The 17,503-nt window shown below is 41.2% G+C and overlaps 1 protein-coding gene across 9 annotated transcripts in view; it reads right to left on the bottom strand.

Annotated features, from left to right (window-relative positions):
• Positions 1-479: 479 nt before the first annotated feature.
• ARMC3 (armadillo repeat containing 3) overlaps positions 480-17,503 on the bottom strand; it is a 143,341-nt gene continuing 126,317 nt past the window's right edge. For 6 of the 9 annotated variants that reach the window (XM_014608959.3, XM_019497709.2, XM_019497735.2 and 3 more), the window contains 4 exons: positions 17,220-17,309; positions 13,230-13,433; positions 5,928-6,090; positions 480-3,032 (listed from right to left, as the gene is read on the bottom strand). In XM_014608959.3, the coding sequence (XP_014464445.1) occupies positions 2,823-3,032; positions 5,928-6,090; positions 13,230-13,433; positions 17,220-17,309 (667 nt within the window). In that variant the 3' untranslated portion in view covers positions 480-2,822. The remainder of the gene's footprint in view (positions 3,033-5,927; positions 6,091-13,229; positions 13,434-17,219; positions 17,310-17,503) is intronic. The other 3 variants (XM_019497719.2, XM_019497729.2, XR_009462671.1) reach the window with 2 other exon arrangements.

Genomic DNA, 17,503 nt, shown 5'->3' with positions numbered 1-17,503 from the left:
ATTTTACAGTATACCATCTTTGATTAAAATACAGAGCCAGAGCCACACCTGGGAAGAGGGACTTGAATGCAGAACTCTACCTTCTTAGATAATTGCCTTAAACATTAGATTAGTCATGCTCCCTTTCTCTCACTCACTTTCTCTGTGGACCAATGGACCTTGAACTCTTTTTCTGCAAGGCTCAGATTCAGTGGGAGGGGTGAAGGGTGTTCTCACCAACGCTAATCTGCAGTTTGGCGGTGAGGCATTTTGCTGGGAGATGGGAGGAGTGCACTGGAATCCCCCCCAGGCTGAAGAGGAAACTGAACCTAGGTTTGAATTCTGGGGTATTTTATCTTTTACCTTTCTTGTATACTCCCTGCAAACACTACATATGAATGTAGAATCACTCATTCTATTGCTGTGAACTGCATAGGTCTCAGGCACACTGCAGATGTCTAACTGACTGGTTTGACTATTCAGTCAAGAGTACCGCCATATTCAATAGAAAGCAATGATTTATTTTTCAAATACTTGCTGAGTTACATTTAGTGAAATCCTAAGGAAAAGCTGAAATGCTGAATGCTTATATGCAGCTTTCTGTACCCTGATGATGTTGGACTGATATTACACTTATATATGTGGATTTGTTGCCAGTTTTTGCTTAGCAAACACATTTTCCTTGTGTGTTATAGTTTTGAAGAAATGGGATTCAACTAATATAAAGCTAAAAATGTGACAGAAAAGATATAAAATTATTCCCAGCTAGAGTGTAAACACATGACATTTTTACAGAAATGTTGTCAAAAATTACATGGTACAAAGTTGTTTCTTTTCCATTGTTTGTTTTTCCGAGTGTCTACTTGTCATATGCGTTTGCTATGTGTCTAGAACAGGAGTTTTTCTGTTCTTTATTGTGAATTGCTTGACTTTTATCTCTGGTTGCTTTGACTCTTCATGGAAACAACTGAAACTGCATTTGTTTCAAGTACTCTTTAAAGAAAAGAGTAAGTCACACATTACAGTTCCGCTCCAGAAAAACAGAATTTTAACTTACAAAAATACCCTTACTGGTAGATAGTAGGAAAGGAATTAATACTTTTTTTCCATTCGCTGCCCTTCTGAAGTTTCAGGTTTTCTTTATCTTATTACAGATAGTACCAAGTCGTGTCATCCTTCATCAATTCCTACCATCCTCAGCCTACAGCCCAATTCTGCCATCAGATGTTTTGTGCAATTTGTTTCAAGAGCCATGGTGTTGCCAAAAGTATAATGCTAACACCTGTCCATGAATTCAGTGAATTTACAATTAATGGGGAGAAAATATTCCCAAATGGCCCATCAGAAAAACATAATATATGTCAGAGGAGCTGCTGGGGGAAATGGTAGTGTCTTGTTTCACTGGTAGCAGTGAATACAATAGTTACAAATCTCTCTTTTATCTCATCTCCTCAAACTCACAAATTCCACACACTGGCAGCCCTGTTGAAGCACTCTGCTATCCACCTGCCAACTCTCAGAGAATCCCCAAGAGGCTGTATTTTTTACAAGGTTATTAATTATTTGTTACTCACTAAATGCTCATTATTTCCATCTGGCATTGTGACAAATAGTAAAATCAACATTTCTAATAGCTAGTATGTAAAGATCATTTTTCTATTTGCCAGCTTTCTGAAATTCACCCTAATACAAAATCCCTACTAACCTGCTGCCTCCAATCTTGTATAGGTCCTTTGTATTAAAGCAAATTTCGCCTTATGTGTGCCCACCCTGACATACACCACATAACTTCAATACAACTTTGTAAGGCTATACTTTTGGCCAGCATTTTGCCTGCCTATACACTGTCACATATTGGCACCACTCAAATTGACCTAGAGAGGGAGAAACACACATCTTAGCTCACATGCCCCAGTTGTGCTCCATCCATGGCCCACTTTATCTTCAAATGAGAAGGGACGGTTTTAAATTGAGATTTCCATACCTCAGCAGAAAGCATAGATTTCCAAGCATCAAACCATCAGTTGGTCTCCTCTGTGCCAGGACAAACTGGTATGGAGTAGTCTAAGTGAGAAAAAAATGAATTGGCTGGCAAAAGGGCATGTGACAGTGAGTAAAATGATGATTGACACCAAATACTTCATTCTGAAAAAGGGGGGAATTTGTGACTGAATTGTGGTATTTTTTTTAAGGAACTCTACTTTGCATCATTAATATTCTCAGAGTTTGGGGACAGGTTAAACAAAGCTTTTTTTCTAAAAACCTGTAAAGAACACTGAGCATTGTAATGACTTAGATAATTTTTAGTTCTCTGCTTAATTTAACAAAAAGTATTATGAACAGATGTATACATGCTTAGTTATTTCCCTAGGTTTCTATTCTCCTTGCCTCATGTATATGTGATGCCTATAAATGTCAGTAGAAGTTGAGGGAGCCTAAGGGAGAGATAATAGACCCTCTAGTTCTTAAACACTTCGTATACATTTGTTATGAGAAATGATATTACACAGTTAAGTATAATTGATCCACCATTTTTACAGTGTAGAACTCTACATTTTATTCTGTAAGGCAACATGAAATAGAATGAATGAATAACATTTCAAAGCTGTCAGACTTGGGTGACCAAAAGAAATACCTAAATCCACATTCAGGATAACAAACCAGAAGTAAAACAATCGAAAATGGCCATTTAGAAATCAAATTGACATTTAAATAACTATTACAGGGACTTAGGCACCAACATTTGAAAGCTGAGCCCACAAATTTTTATGCTTCATACAAATTTATGAATAAAACTTCTTTAAAAATGATTGTTTTACTTTTCAAGAGATCTGATACTAGGATTAAATTAGTTTATAGTGATCTGCCTCTGCACTTCCTTGCTTCATCAAGCAGCCTGGCTGGTACATTAGATCTACGACATATACTTGAGGAGGAAGCAGAAGTCCAGTTATTCCTTGAGGGGAGTCGTCAACTAATTTAACTTCATTCCAAGCTCTGGTGTACTCTCCACGAACTAAAGTACAGCCAACCCCAATCCTGTCTGCTATTACCTATTAAAGTAAACAAAAAGGAATAATGAAAATGATCACTAGCTGCTGAAAAGTATCACAATATATTTAGTCTCTGAAATACACAGCTGGGTCAAGGAAATAAGTAAAAGAAGAAAATAAATGAAAGATGAGCTTTTCTGAAAGAAACTTTATAATGGATATTTTCTAGATGCCTTGCAAGATCCTGCAACCGGCAGATCTTTCCTGTAGTTCTTTCAAGGATTTTTTTCGCATTTTTTCCACCATATTCTACCAGAGCAGCAGTGACATACAACAATTACAATTCTTTTCAGAAACTGACACATTCTTGTGTTGTCAGCCACTTGACTAGATTTCAAATGAAACTTGGCACATGTGATGCCACAGTTTTTCCAATATTTTCTAAATGTATTGGAGGACATATTTTTGACCTAAAGCATTTAATTTTTTTTCTCCCCCTTTCCCAACCTACAGACTTAACATGAAAGACTTTACGGTGTTGTATTATGAAGGTCTGATGATTAGCATGGGCATTAGGATTGCTACATATCTCAGAAGCATGCTTCTCGTTCTTCAGACCTGCTAATGTGTCACAAACTACTGACAAACAACTGGAAATCAGAACACTTATAGTTTGTTGTGCACAGAACTGTGATTAGCATATTAACTTTTAAGTATGAACCTTGTTTCTCAGGATTCTTCCTTGCTTTCCTGTACTTTTGTAATTTGTTGTAGGCTGGCAAGGATGTCTTTCCTTGGTTCACTTAGGAAATGGCTCTGGGGAGAGAATCCCTCACTGAGTTTTTATGGGGCATCACAGTGAGGGAAATTTTAGCAAGGTGGGGAATTTACAAGGCTGCCCCTAATACATTTATTAATTTATTCCTCCATACCCCAACCAAAGAATTTAGGCTTTTTCATCTCCTCCCCACTGCCAATACAATTAGCTTAGGATGGCCATACTTCTCTGCAGAGCTCCACTGCGCTGTTTCCTAGGAAGTCCTTCCTACTGCTACTCAGATCCCTACTCCAGGCCCTTGCTCCTGTCTTCCCCTCTCTTCCTAGGATCGTAGGAAGTGAGCCCACCAGCCCAAAAACCACAGATGTGTTTTTTTCCCAGAAGGGGAAGGAGAAGTTTAAAAGGGGCAAGTTGCATTACTGTATTTTTCACTTGTGGGTGAGAGAAAGACAGAATGGAACCTTTCACCCTATGAACAGATCAGATCCCCAGTGCCTGCTCCCATTCCTCCTTCCCTGCTCCTATGGATACTATAGCACCCCTTCTGCACTTCACCATCGTTCTGTACAAACATTCTGTTGACTCCTGGGCTCACTCTCTGGGATGTTCTGTCTGTAGCCTGAAGGAGAAGGAAGAGAGGATGTTCGTGTTTGCAGCTACCTATTGGAGGAATGTGTCCTTTTATGTCCCACATCCCCACTGGCTACCGAATCCTCTAAGCCTTCCATCTCAACACATGCATGTGGGATACAGCAGGATAGAGAGGCAGAAAGGATACCACTTCCAGAAATATTTTTGAGAGTTCTACTCAGGAGTCATCCCAAATGACTATTAGTAAAATCTTTCTGATGTGTTATTATTTTGTGTCATTAACCTATTGCTAAAGGAGATCAAAGAAAACAAATCCACTGCTTCTGAAGTATTTCAGAGCATGGGCTCTCAGTCAGAGGCCACAGATACCTTGACCCTTCCCATACTGTTTAGTTAGGGGGACATCAACTCAATGGAAGAAAGGATGCACGTGAGAAAGGTTGAGAACCAGCTTAGAGACATTTAAAAGTGCTAATGGATGATTTCTTATGTCCCGTCTCCAGGAGAGCCAGGTTCTTTTAGAAATCTTTAAAACTGCACTATTATGTACAAAAGGTAATGTTAGGTAATTTTTAGAATCCAAAATTCCAGGCCTGAAGCAAGTGCTGTGTCATTTATTGGAAACTGGAATTCCCAGGTCCCAGTGGGATAAAACTCCCATTTCTAGCTGCACAGGAAAGCAAAAGATCTGGGGACTGGGTACAGAAAATGCTTTTCCTGAATGCTGGAGAGCCCACCCCAATGATGCCCTCTACATGGGCCCAGGCCACATGCATTTGTAAAGAGATACTGTTTGGCTCCCCTGGCATGGGGGTGGTGATAAGGGGCAGAGGCTGCAGAGGCTTCTTCATCCCACTGTTCACCTAAGGAACATCACAACACAACTTGAGCCTTTGGACTATTCTTTGTTTTCAGGATTTGAACTTAAACTGTCCTGTGGTAGTAGCTAAACAAAACTGAATCTTTAAATATTAGAAAAACTATTGATGTTTAGCAAATTCTGCTGTTTCTTACAGTTTAAACAAGCTTATTTGCACAATTTGATACTTTATTATTAGCATGTGACATATTTATTTCTCTACTCTCTTATCTCATATTTGAAATAATTATTTGCCTAGCAGCACACAACATTCATAAGTCTCCTGTGACACCTGTACTCTGTGAATGAAAGATATTGTGACCTATCAGAGTACTGCACACAAGAACCATGTAGAAATGACTTTCCTAATAGTTTTATTTTTGAAATGGGAATTGTATTGTGCAGTGCTCTGTAGCTTATGACAAAAATAAAATATTATGGCTTTTGCCATGTGTGAAGTATTCTGCCGATATCACTTAAGGCAATGTCAATCTTGCTTATAAAAACAAGGATGTTTACAGAAAGAAGCCATGCTGGCACTCATTCAATAGGATATCAATGTTTGCCAAATTTAAAATTACTTAAATATATACACAACTAAAATGCTGAGACAGATAAATGCTACAAGGTTGTATCAAAACTGAAATTACAGTACAGTAGCTATCTCATTAACAAAAATATTGTAACACAGGATATTTTTAGAAGTGATAAAGATATGTTCAACTACCTTGAAAAGTAAAGCCCTGTGGTAGAAGGTTCCTTTCTTGATTTTTCCGATAGGTATGACATTGCATTTCTGTTCAAATTTTATTTCGCTTATATGAAGTTCCCAGCTGAATTCATGTAATTTGTCTTTTTCAATAGGACCACCCATATTGCCTGCAACGAACCTGTTTTAATTTACACCAAGATCAATTAAATGTATTGTTTCTTTTCTATTTATCAAGCTTAAAGGTAAGGTTTCATATATACAAAAATATTTGTATAACATAAAAAACTGTATTGCTTTGGTTATATATGGTGTTATTTTTAGTGTTCAGTAACTTTATGTATACTCACCACTAAGGAAATTAAAGTGATAATTCAGATCATTCTGATATGTCATAATTCGAAGCAGAAGTGACTGCAGCATAGCACTGAAATATCCAGATTAGCTTTAAAAAAGCTAGCTTTGGTATTGGTATCAATCTAGCCACAGCAAAGAGCAGGTTAATTTACCCTGAGAGGCATTTCTGTGACTTCTGTGTAGATATTTCCTTAGTACAATATATGAACAGAGACAGAGGTTAAATGAAACAAACAAAAGGTGGGGACAGTTTCACACAGTAGCAGTTTAGTATAATCAAAGGTAGTCAAAACATACCATACATTTAGCCACTGTCAAGTGTTTTACAGGCATCAGAGCAAAGTGAGTTTTAATAATAAGGTGGAATTTGAAGGAGGATATTATAATGCCTTAATAGATTTTTATGTAAAGCACCTTCTCATGAACAGAGGAGTGCAGGAGAAGTTTACTAAAAATTCTGAACTATTACTGGTAACTTACAAGGATTCGAGAGTGATATAAACAAAAATTTAAGCAGCTGTGGAATAACATACTTCATGCAGAGAAATACAAACATTTTGAGATGGAGAGTGGGCTCACTCAAAGATGCATGAGTGTAAGGGGGCTCGCTCTTGTATCTTTGAACCAGGAGAGAAGGTTATTGTCTTCCTGCCTCTAAAGACAGACAAGCTGCAAGCGGCTTGGGCAGGTCCCCATATCATCCAGGACAAGTTGGATAACATGACTTATGTGGTGGCCATGAATGGGTCAGGCAAAAGGCCTAAGGTGCTACATGTGAACATACTTAAACCCTATTATGACAGAAGTGATGTCATATTTTGGATTTCCTCCGTCAAGGAATCACCTGAGGACCAAGAGAAGCTCCTCTATCCCTGCCTCTCCATCCTATATGCTGACTGGGACGGAGAGGCAGGGATAGAGGAGATTCTTCTGCCTGATCATCTGCCCTCCCAGGACAAAGACAAGCTGCGCACAGCTTGCTGACGTGCTAGAGTTGGGGGCAATACAGCCTTCGACGAGTCCCTGGGCCAGCCCGGTGGTACTCATCTGGAAGCAGGATGGGACCATCTGGTTCTGTGTGGACTACAGGAAGCTGAATGCTATCACTACCCCCGATGCTCACCCTATACCCAGGATGGACTCTCTGCCTGACACCCTGGGCCAAGCCAAGTTCATCTCTACTCTCAATCTATCTAAAAGGTTCTGGCAGATGGCACTGGATCCAGATGCAATAGCCAAGTCTGCCTTTACCATGCCTTTGGGACTGTTTGAGTTCATGGTCCTACCTTTTGGTATGCACAATTCTCCTACTTTATTTCAGAAACTGATTAATAACTTGCTGCAAGGATGCGAGCGGTTTGCAGTGCCCTATATTGATGACATCACCATTTTCAGTCAGGACTTTGAATCACACCTGATTCATCTAACCACTGTGCTGAAAAAGATTAAAGAGGCTGGACTAACTGTGAAAGCAAAGAAATGCCAGTTGACATTACCTGAAGTGGTGTATTTGGGACACTGTGTGGGTAGAGGCATGATCGCTCTGATGTGGGATAAGATCGATACCATTAGAAACTGGCCTCCCCCACAAACTAAGAAGCAGGTCAGAGCCTTCCTTGGTCTGGCCAGATACTACAGGAGGTTTGTTCCCTCCTTTGGTACTACCACTGCTCCCTTGCATGAGCTGACAAAAAAGGACAACTCTAATCAGGTAGTCTGGGATCAGGAGTGTCAAGAAGCATTTGAGACCTTGAAGGCTGCCCTGATCAAATGGCTGATTTAGAGAGCACCGGACTATAATAAACCCTTCTGCATGGCCGCTAATGCCTGGACACTGGACTTCGAACAGTACTCCTGCAGGAGCACGAAAGGACACAACACCCTTTGGCTTACTTAAGCCGGAAGTTAATTCCCTGCGAGTGGAACCTGTCATCTATTCAGAAGGAGTGTTTGGCAATCGTTTGGGTGCTGAACAAGTTGAGGTTCTATCTGTGGGAACAGCAGTTCACGGTCCTGTCAAACCATGCCCCACTCCAATGGCTGTAGAAAACACAGAACACCAATGCCAAGCTTCAAAGAGGGGCATAGAAGCTTCAAGAGTTCACTGTGACAGTGGAACATATCAAGTGAAGCCAGAAGGGGGTAGTGAATTCATTGTCCACAAAAGACTATGGGTAACAGGCCAGAAGACACCAGACCACCCCAATGTGCCCTGGCACTTGGACAGCTCAAATCTTCCTGATCTTCCTGATATGCATTGTTGTTATAGCCTGTTTTATGTGTTATGTAGGTTTTTTGTAGGTACGGACAATAACCTTTCTGGACCAAATACTCCAGTGCCCACAGCTCTGTCAGGCAATGGTCACAGGCTTTTTAAAGGAGTGGGGGAGGTGTGAAGAAATCACCCTGTTTGTCTGCCTCCTTGCTCTGAGTCTGCCCAGCCCCCTCTGTTCCAAACTCTGGCTGCTGGATCCACCTGGTCACCTTGGTGGTACCATTGGGAAGGGGGAACTTGCTTTCCCTTTTGTCTTGGTTTCCCACTGAACAACCCTGTGTAACCCTAATCCATCTCATCTGAGGATGCTGACGATTGTTAAAAGGATTGGTCTGCATCATGTAGCCCTTGTTTGTGGTTGGAACTTAGTGATGCAGTCACAAAAGCTTTAAAAGGGAGCCACTTCATGTTGGAGGGGTCAGACATTTTGGGACACTAATACAAGCAATCAGCCTCCAGAACTCCATCAGTCTCTGGATGAACATGCGGGTAACTTACCTGAAATTTAGCCAGTAATTTAAGATTCAGTGAACTAGATGCATATCAAAAGGACCAACAAGCCTATTCTGTTTTGCTCAAATGGGTTTTCTATCAATTTTCTGTTGTTTTGTATTCCTTCCTCACTCTCTCCCCTTCTGATCAATAAAGCTATCTGTTGTAGCATGCCTCACTGTGTATGTGCTTCAGAGAGGTGAGGCAAGCTTTTTTAGCTCCCTTTTGCTTGGCTGGCTAAGCTAAGTGTGGCTTTTTACTTTCCTCCCACACAGGAGGTTACCTGTGAATGCTTCAGGCTAAAAGGAAGCACCCTGAAATTCCACAGTGGCCTAAGCACCCTAAGGTCTACAGGGTCTGTGTACCCCAGGCTGCACAAAGCCCTAACAAAGACCCAGGCCCAGGTGGTGGCAGCGGTTATCCCAGGCTTGTGGATTGTGGTTTTTGGTCAGGCATAGTGAGGTGGGCACCTCAATGCAGGAGTGCCCCCTACTGTCCAACCACAGAGAGAACTTCAGCTCCAACTAGCTGAAAGCTGCTTTGGAGTTTGCCAAACATTTAACACTGTCCTGGTGACAATCACTGAGCTAGAATCTATCTGGTCCCAGGTGAGGGCAGCAGGGGCATGACCACAACCTTCTGTGCCCTCTTCTTTTCACTGTCTTTCCCCTCCATGCTCCTGGTCTGTACCTGATAGGGCAAGCACAGCCTTCAGAAACACTAAGGCTGCTTTGCTGGGGTCTCACATACTGGCAATCAGAGCCACCTGCCTTTGCATCCCTTCCCATTGGCCTTTAGGGCATTGGACACACCCACCCACCTGCAGCAGAGTGTGCTAATCAGAGCATGGGCGCAGCTGAAACAGCAGCTGCCAGGAGACAGGGTGGAGCAGCAGCAAGAGTCCCCAGGGGAGCAGCTGCAGATGCCATTTCTCTGTGAAACACAGGGATGAGCACAGGATGCCAGACAGGGAAGGAGAGGGTTTACCTTGCACAGAGGCCAGGTGTTTTAGCACCCTTAAAAGGATTTCATGGCACCCCAGGGTGCTCTTAGACCCCAGTTGAGAATGAATGGTTTCAAGCAGTGGTGCTCAACCTTTTTAGACCTGAGGCACCTCTCTCAGCCCCAGAGCATGTCTTGTTAAATTCAAGGCACTCAAAAATTGTTTTTTAACTAAGGAAAAATAACAGAGCATTTTTCCTGCTGCAAAGACCACCACAGGTCAGAATGTTTTTAATACTGTAGATTCCTATTTGAAATGTTTGGGTTTATCTTGTAAATCATTTGCGCACCTGACATGTTTGCATACATAATAGGCACCCTGTATCACCCTTGAAAGGATCACATGGCACAGCACCCTGGTTGAGAATCACTGCTTTAAAGGATGGCCCACTCCCACAATAGCTGCACTCCTTAGGGTACCTGGAGGCATTCTGCCTAAGCTGGTAGAATACTTCTGGGCTCTCCTACAGCTGCTTCCCCTTATCATCCTCAACACACACACACACACACACACACACACACACACACACACTGCAGGCTGTGGCTTAAAAGGGAACATACAAAGTAAACCCCATGCAGAAGGCTTTTCATTTACGTTTTTCCTTTTGCTTCATCAGGTTAATGATAATAAGGCAATACCCCTGTGTGTCTGAGACATGGCCTTGAGTTGGCACCCTGCTTTGCACCAGCTGAATACTCATGGTATGAAGACAAGTTTTATCAAATTTTGTAGTTGTCTGGAATATTACTCCTCAGGCTGCACACTGGGTGAGCTGCAGACCTCTTGGTCTGCACAGCTCTGCCCCCAGGGACAGAAGCAGAAAGCAGAGGCCAGGAAAGGGAGGGGGAGCCTAGTGACCCCAGTGATAGGGGCAGGGGCAGCAGAAGAGATGTGGGGGAGCAGTGCCTGGACAAGAGCCTAAAGGCCACGAGTTAACCCTTCACAGGCTTCATGTGGTCTGCAGGCCACCAGAAGCCACCAGTTGCACAGCTCTGTATTATACCAGCACAGAATCGCTGACAGCCTCTGTCCCAAACAGCTTGCAAACTAAACATACAGGATAGGAAAAAAGAGCATAACATGCAGGCAGAGTGAACAATATGACGGTAGCAAGCATCATTTTAGTTCAACAATTTTTAGGGAGGGATATGTTGCATTTAATAATGAGAGAATAAGCCAAAAGGATCACCTGAGTTCATGAGATGCAGATAGAAGTAAGATACCACTTTCAGACTCTCTGCACAGGAACTACTGGTGAGAATACCACAGAGGAAACAATAGAAAGCACAGCTCAGAGACATACCCCACAGATCAAATGGCAGGAGTCACATGGCCCTAGAAACAGAGGTTCCATAATCACCATGCTGAAGAGGGAGAAGAAGGTGGTGGTTTTTGGGGACTCCCTCCTGGGGGGGATGCAGGCACCCAAATGTCATCCAACTCTGGAATTTTGGGAGGTGTGCGGCATGCTCATCTGGGTAACACAGTAAAGAGTGATTAAAACTAGGTTCTATAGGACATGGCAGAGAAAACCTACTCACTTTAATGCATTCAATACCAAGAGAGAAGAGACCTAATTCTGAAGAATGGCTAAATAATCTCCAGTGAAGAAAAAAAAAAGAAGAAAAAGGGAAATCAGTATGGTAGGCTGCCAGGTATCTTTGATGCATACATACAAATGCATATGGTGAACAAGCAAGATAAATTCAAGTCATAGTACATACATATTTCCCAAGAGAGAGATATGTGGAGCACAGAGATAGAGGCCAAGCCAAAATACACATGGATCAGTGAAAAGGCTCCTGCTTTGGAAGGGAGAGGACTCTTAATTCCAATGAGGCAGGGACTTCCCATGTGCACTACTCTCTATCCAGGTTATCTAATGAATAGTAAATGCAAAGTACAATGGCTCAGCTTCTAAAGGAGCCCTGGATGAAGGACTGGATAGCTCTTAATCTGTGATACAGTGGCTAGCACTGTGGTAAGAAGTCAAAAAGATACAGAGAGATGGCTTGGGGGCAAGGAAGAGAGGGGGCTTGGGCTAAGACATGGAAGGGCACTCCTTCTCCACCAAAGGAGTGTGCATAGTTGGATATTTGCCTGAACACTTCATAGCCAACTGCACAGTCTCAGTATGTGTATGCATGTTTACCCATACTACAGGGGTAAGGTAATAGAATCACAAGCTGTACTAAGTGCCGAAACGCCATTATACTGTTGGAAAACTGCTAATTAGGTGCATAAAGAGCAACTAAATTTCACCCAAAATGTCAAGTAAGTTCCTAATATGTGCAGAAGACAATTCTCTGATCCCCAAAGTTGATAATACAACTAGGAGGTTATATATCTTGGATCTTGTTCTGACCAATAAAGAAGAATTATTACAAAGGAAACTTGTGAGGAAGTGAATGTAGAATTCATGATCCTAAGGAACAGAAGATTAGCAAAATAAGGACACTGGATTTCAAAAGGGCAGACTTCAAATAATTCAGAGAGATAGTAGGTAAGATCCAATTGGTAGACAGACTGAAGAGATCCAGGACACTTGGCAATTCCTAAAGGATGCAGTATCGGAGACTCATCAAGAAGTCTTCCAACATGGTAAAAAGATAAGAACCACCACAGATACTGATGTGGCTACACAAGGAGCTTCTTAGCTAAGTCCAAAGAGACATGTACAGTTAAAGGAAGAAAAGGCAAGTACACCAAAAAATGGCAAGAACTTGCAGAGACAAAATCAGGAAACCAAAGGTGAAAAATAACATAACTGATAAGGGATGTTCAAGACAACACAAGAAAACATGTCAGACTAAAAGGCAGATAAGGAAAACTGTAGTAAATGGTCAGGTCAGATACATTTCGCATTTAAAAAAAATAAACAAACACTCAAAATTGTTAAAATGTCTCCTTCCACCACTTTATATAAAAATTGCATTTTTCATAAATGGCTTCATGTTTTGAAATACGGGTTATTTGCTGTAAAAATGTAAATAAAAGGGTTGAAATATTTTCAGAATACTAAACTATAATGCTTTGGATTGTAAGTCCATGCCATTTTTTAAACTTTTGTCCTTTGTTCCATCTTGGAATGGGAAAACTTTCAAATTCTCAAAAATGTTCCTGGGTCGGAGCACTATTCCCCACTCAGCTTCATTTGTATTTTCTTTTTTTTTAAACATGATACAGTACTTACTGTGCAAGTGCTACAACTTGTTCCTTGGTAGTTGCTAGTGGTAGAATTGTTTTGGAAGCATCATTAATGTAATCCAGTAGAATGAAGTCAAATGGTGGTAGCCACGGTAACTTTTCAAGAGTTACTTCCTCCTGGATTTTAGGTGCAATTTGGAATTCTTCTTCTTCTTTTGGTTTTTCTTCTTCTTTTTTTCCTTTCCCTTTCCTTACAAAATAAAATACATAGTTATTTTGAAATCTCTCTCTCAAAAGTTCAAATTCTAGCTGCATGATTTTGTATTGGGACATATCAGGGAACCCCAGATCAGAGGGAATTAGGAAACCCCAATTCTGAATCCACAGAAAGTAGTTAGGGAAAGTGCTTTGATGTTTAGGAACCACATGGCATTGTCTGCATGTCTGTGCTCAAAAACCTCTGACTAGACAGCTTCTATTTACCCAATATCTCCCCCTGCCAAGCATTATTTATACGACTTGGTAGTCTGCAGTGGGAGACTCAGCCAATGTAAATAAAGGCATTAACAATGAGAGGGTTTTGCAGAGTACTTATAAACTTTTTTTCATATACAATATTAATATTTAAAAACAATGAAATTGCTATAAAGTTTTCACTTGAAAGAAGTCTGAGACTTCAAACAAACAATCAGGGAATCAACCAAATGGCTTAACTAGTATTAAGCAAGCTACTTTAAAATTTGGCTACCATATGACATGTACCATTACGTTTGTAAGAAACCAAAGAATTTGCTATTTTTTCTCTTTCTTCTTCATTGGTGCTCATAAGTTAAGAAATGCACATAACCAGGGATGACAATCATAGAAGTCTAGCAAAAATGTAAAGATACTTTAAGTTTAGGCCTGAAAATGAAACAACCATAGAAACTGATATATTGCTGGAAGTATCATCCAAAGATATTTCAGAAAGAGGAGCACACATTTCATACCTTTACAGGCAGCGTGAGCACATCAGAAGCCTCCTAAATCATCACAAAGGCTAAGTCATTGAACATAGTATAGATTACAAAATTCCAAGCACCATATATATGGTGTCAAAATCTGTCTCTGCTGCTAAATACTCTACAATAGTTTATTAATAGGAACATACAGAGGTCACAAGTTGTAAGAGTCATGCCTTTCATCAAAGAATTTGAGATTCACAATGCACAAATCAAGTTTGTAACTCAACAATTGGTTATTCATAATTCAACTTGAATCAGAAGCAGACAGCACTGAAATCTGCCAAAAAAAAATCCAATTGCCCCCGTCTTTAAAAGTTCTGGTGCATTTTGTAAATTTCCAGTATTTCTGGTATTCTTGGAGAAATAAAGAGAAGTCCACTGGAAACCAAACATCAGAGATTTTCACCCAGTGATTCCTGCATCAAGTCCATCACTTTGTGGTAAGGGTGTGAGAAGACAGCTAATTTCCTACTGAAACACCAAGCTCTGCCTCCATCTTTACAGATCTTTATTCTTTGACCATCTTCTACGAAAGGAGTAAAATAATTCTGAAAAATATTTCCTTAAAAGTGGTAGCATAGCAGACATATGCACTCAAAGTCTACATCAAAGACTCCTTTTGTTTCAAATGTGCAATTGATCACACTGTATTGATCAAAACTGATGTTGAATATATGTCTCTGACTACCAGTCAGCCAGGCATTTCCTCTATATATCACTCAAAGATTTTCAGCAAGCAATGTTAGTTGCACTTCCTCTTAAGTCACTTTATAACACTAGCACATCTTTAAAATTGTCCTGTTTTAAAGTGTGCTCAGTGTACTTTGTAAAAGAATCATCAGAAGATAGATATGAGAGACTCTAAGCATGTTTAAGACTTGATTCAGCTGCTTGCTTCCAACTGAATCCCACATGCTGCACAAATTAAAAACAATATGGATTCAGAATGAATGACACTGGGGTTATAAAGCAAAATCCCTGATCACAACTTTCAAAATTATATAATCACTTTGTTCTTGACTGCACGAAAACTTGTATCTGAACAAATTTACCCTGGGCAGGCTGAAGCGTTTTTCATGTTTTGTTTCAAAATGTTTTGTTTCAAAAGCAGATACGGTTGCTATTGAAGCAGTGATCTGCTGCATTACTAATAAAACCTGTACACTTAAAATCTAAGAAATAATTAGCCAAGGGCACCTTAAATCTTACACTAACCTCATGATAAACAAACACTTTATTTTTGCTGAGCCAGATCCCAAGCTCTGTTTTAGCATCTTTGAATTGCTTTACACAATGCAAAGGGGACAGAAAGTTTCTCTAATAGGGCCTCTGGGGATTCCCTGGACACAGTGGAGTCCCCAACTGGCACAGAACCAGCACACCCATTTCTATGTCATTTTTATCCTTCCTCTTCCCCTTGATTAAAGGAGCAGCTGGGATGAATGATATGGGTTCTGGCCACTTTATGGTGTGCTCCAGTGATCCCAAACTAAACAGCAGCTCTCAGTATCAGTGAGGGCACTACCAAGTAGATATACAAAGTTTCCACAGCCAGCCCATAGTGTCCAGAACTGGCTACCTATATGGAAAAATTTAGAGCAATATTTTTATACTGTAGGGAGTAAAAATGCTCTACATCTGTACTTATTGGTTGTATAAGACAGACCATGCCTTCCTTTTCTGAGAACAGATACTACAATAAGAAAAACTGAATTCCCAGCAGGTGCTTATAAATTAAGCTTGTCTTTAACATATTTTTCAGGGAAGTTGTCCACAGAACCAGCAATAGTACAACTTCTTTATTTCTATGTTCTGCTAGTTTCATTAAGAGAAATACTGGCTGATTAAGTGTCTTCTAAAGGATAATCCATCCAGGGAACAGGGAAGTCCAGAGGAGTTTGAAGTATACCCCATGCCAAAGGGCTCCCTTCCCCCACTCTCCTTAAGGCATATAGTTCTGCACAGCCTCGAAAACAAGTCTCATCTGTAAACTAGCTCATGCTACATTTTCTCACTATGATTCCTACTTTCAAAGCTCCACATTTCCTTCTCTGATTTGCATTTGAAGTTAAGTATGTTGTAGCTGTCAAGCATTTAAAGCTCAGGTGATGAGTTTGGTAGTATGGAAGGGCCATAAAGCCAAGTTGCTGCGGGCCAGCTGATGACTCCCCTAGCATGAGGGAATCCCCAAACAGAGTCACCCTACTACCTACCCTTTAACAAGGGGCTTTCCTGAGGACCTGCTGAAACCTGGCGAGTCTTGGCTACTGAAGCAGTTGACGAAACTGGTTGTAGAGCTAGACACAAATGGCTGCAGTCCTAAGTTGTGCCAAGGAAGCTACACTAGCCTGCTGAAGTCATTGGGACAGGGATGCTCAACCCCAGCCCCTGGGCCAGATCTGACCTAGGGAGTCATGTGATCCACTTTGTGGGGCTCCCCAAGGGTCTGGAAATTTGGTTTGGGGGAGCAGTGGCAAGTAACATTGCTGCCACTCCCCCACCATCAAATTTCCAAGTGCCACTCTGGCACACGAGGCCAAGCAGATCTCGTCCAGTGTACATGGACCTGGAGCTGGGGCCAGGGCCAGGGCAGCAGGTCTGATCCAGCAAACATGAGGCCTGGGCTGGAGTGATCCAGTATATGCAGGTTCAATCTGGCGTGCATGGGGCCAGGTCTTGGGTGGCAGGCTGATCTGACATGGGGCTGAGGATGTGGCCACACCCACGACACATCCTGTGGGACTGGGGTGTGATCCAGCATGTGTTAGATCAGGCCAACAACTAGATCTAACCCATAGACTTACCCCACAGCACTCATCCAGCCTGTGGGGCCAAAAGGTTGGACACCATTGTCTTAGGATCAAGGGAAGCCAACATATTATATAGTCACCTTTGACCATCCCCTTGTGCCTTGCACCAAGAGAAGTTCTGTCAGACCTGAGAGTCCTATTAACAGTCCGTAGCTGTTATCTAGCAATAATTTGCATTTAAGCTATAAATTAAAATAAAATACTTCATCCAAATTATAATACCTGGATCCTTTCTCTCTAGTGCTGCCTTTGCTGAGTGAAGAAGGTCGTCCAGAAGATTCTTGTTTTTCGTCCACAGGAGATACCACTGCACTATTGAAATTATAAGGTAATTTCCCATTGTCCACTTTCTTTTTATGTTCTTAGAGCAAAATTTTCAGTTTACACACACAAACACATAATCCCTGTTATAAGTCACCAAATTCTCCAGCCATAAAATGTATGCGGAGAAGGAGGGTGCATGATTTCTGGATAAGCCCTAAGCAAAAACTGGAGATGGTTCCCCT

This window comes from Alligator mississippiensis, chromosome 5 (assembly GCF_030867095.1).
Source record: "Alligator mississippiensis isolate rAllMis1 chromosome 5, rAllMis1, whole genome shotgun sequence".
NCBI lineage: Eukaryota > Metazoa > Chordata > Crocodylia > Alligatoridae > Alligator > Alligator mississippiensis.
This window is presented reverse-complemented; position numbering and strand designations above follow the sequence as displayed.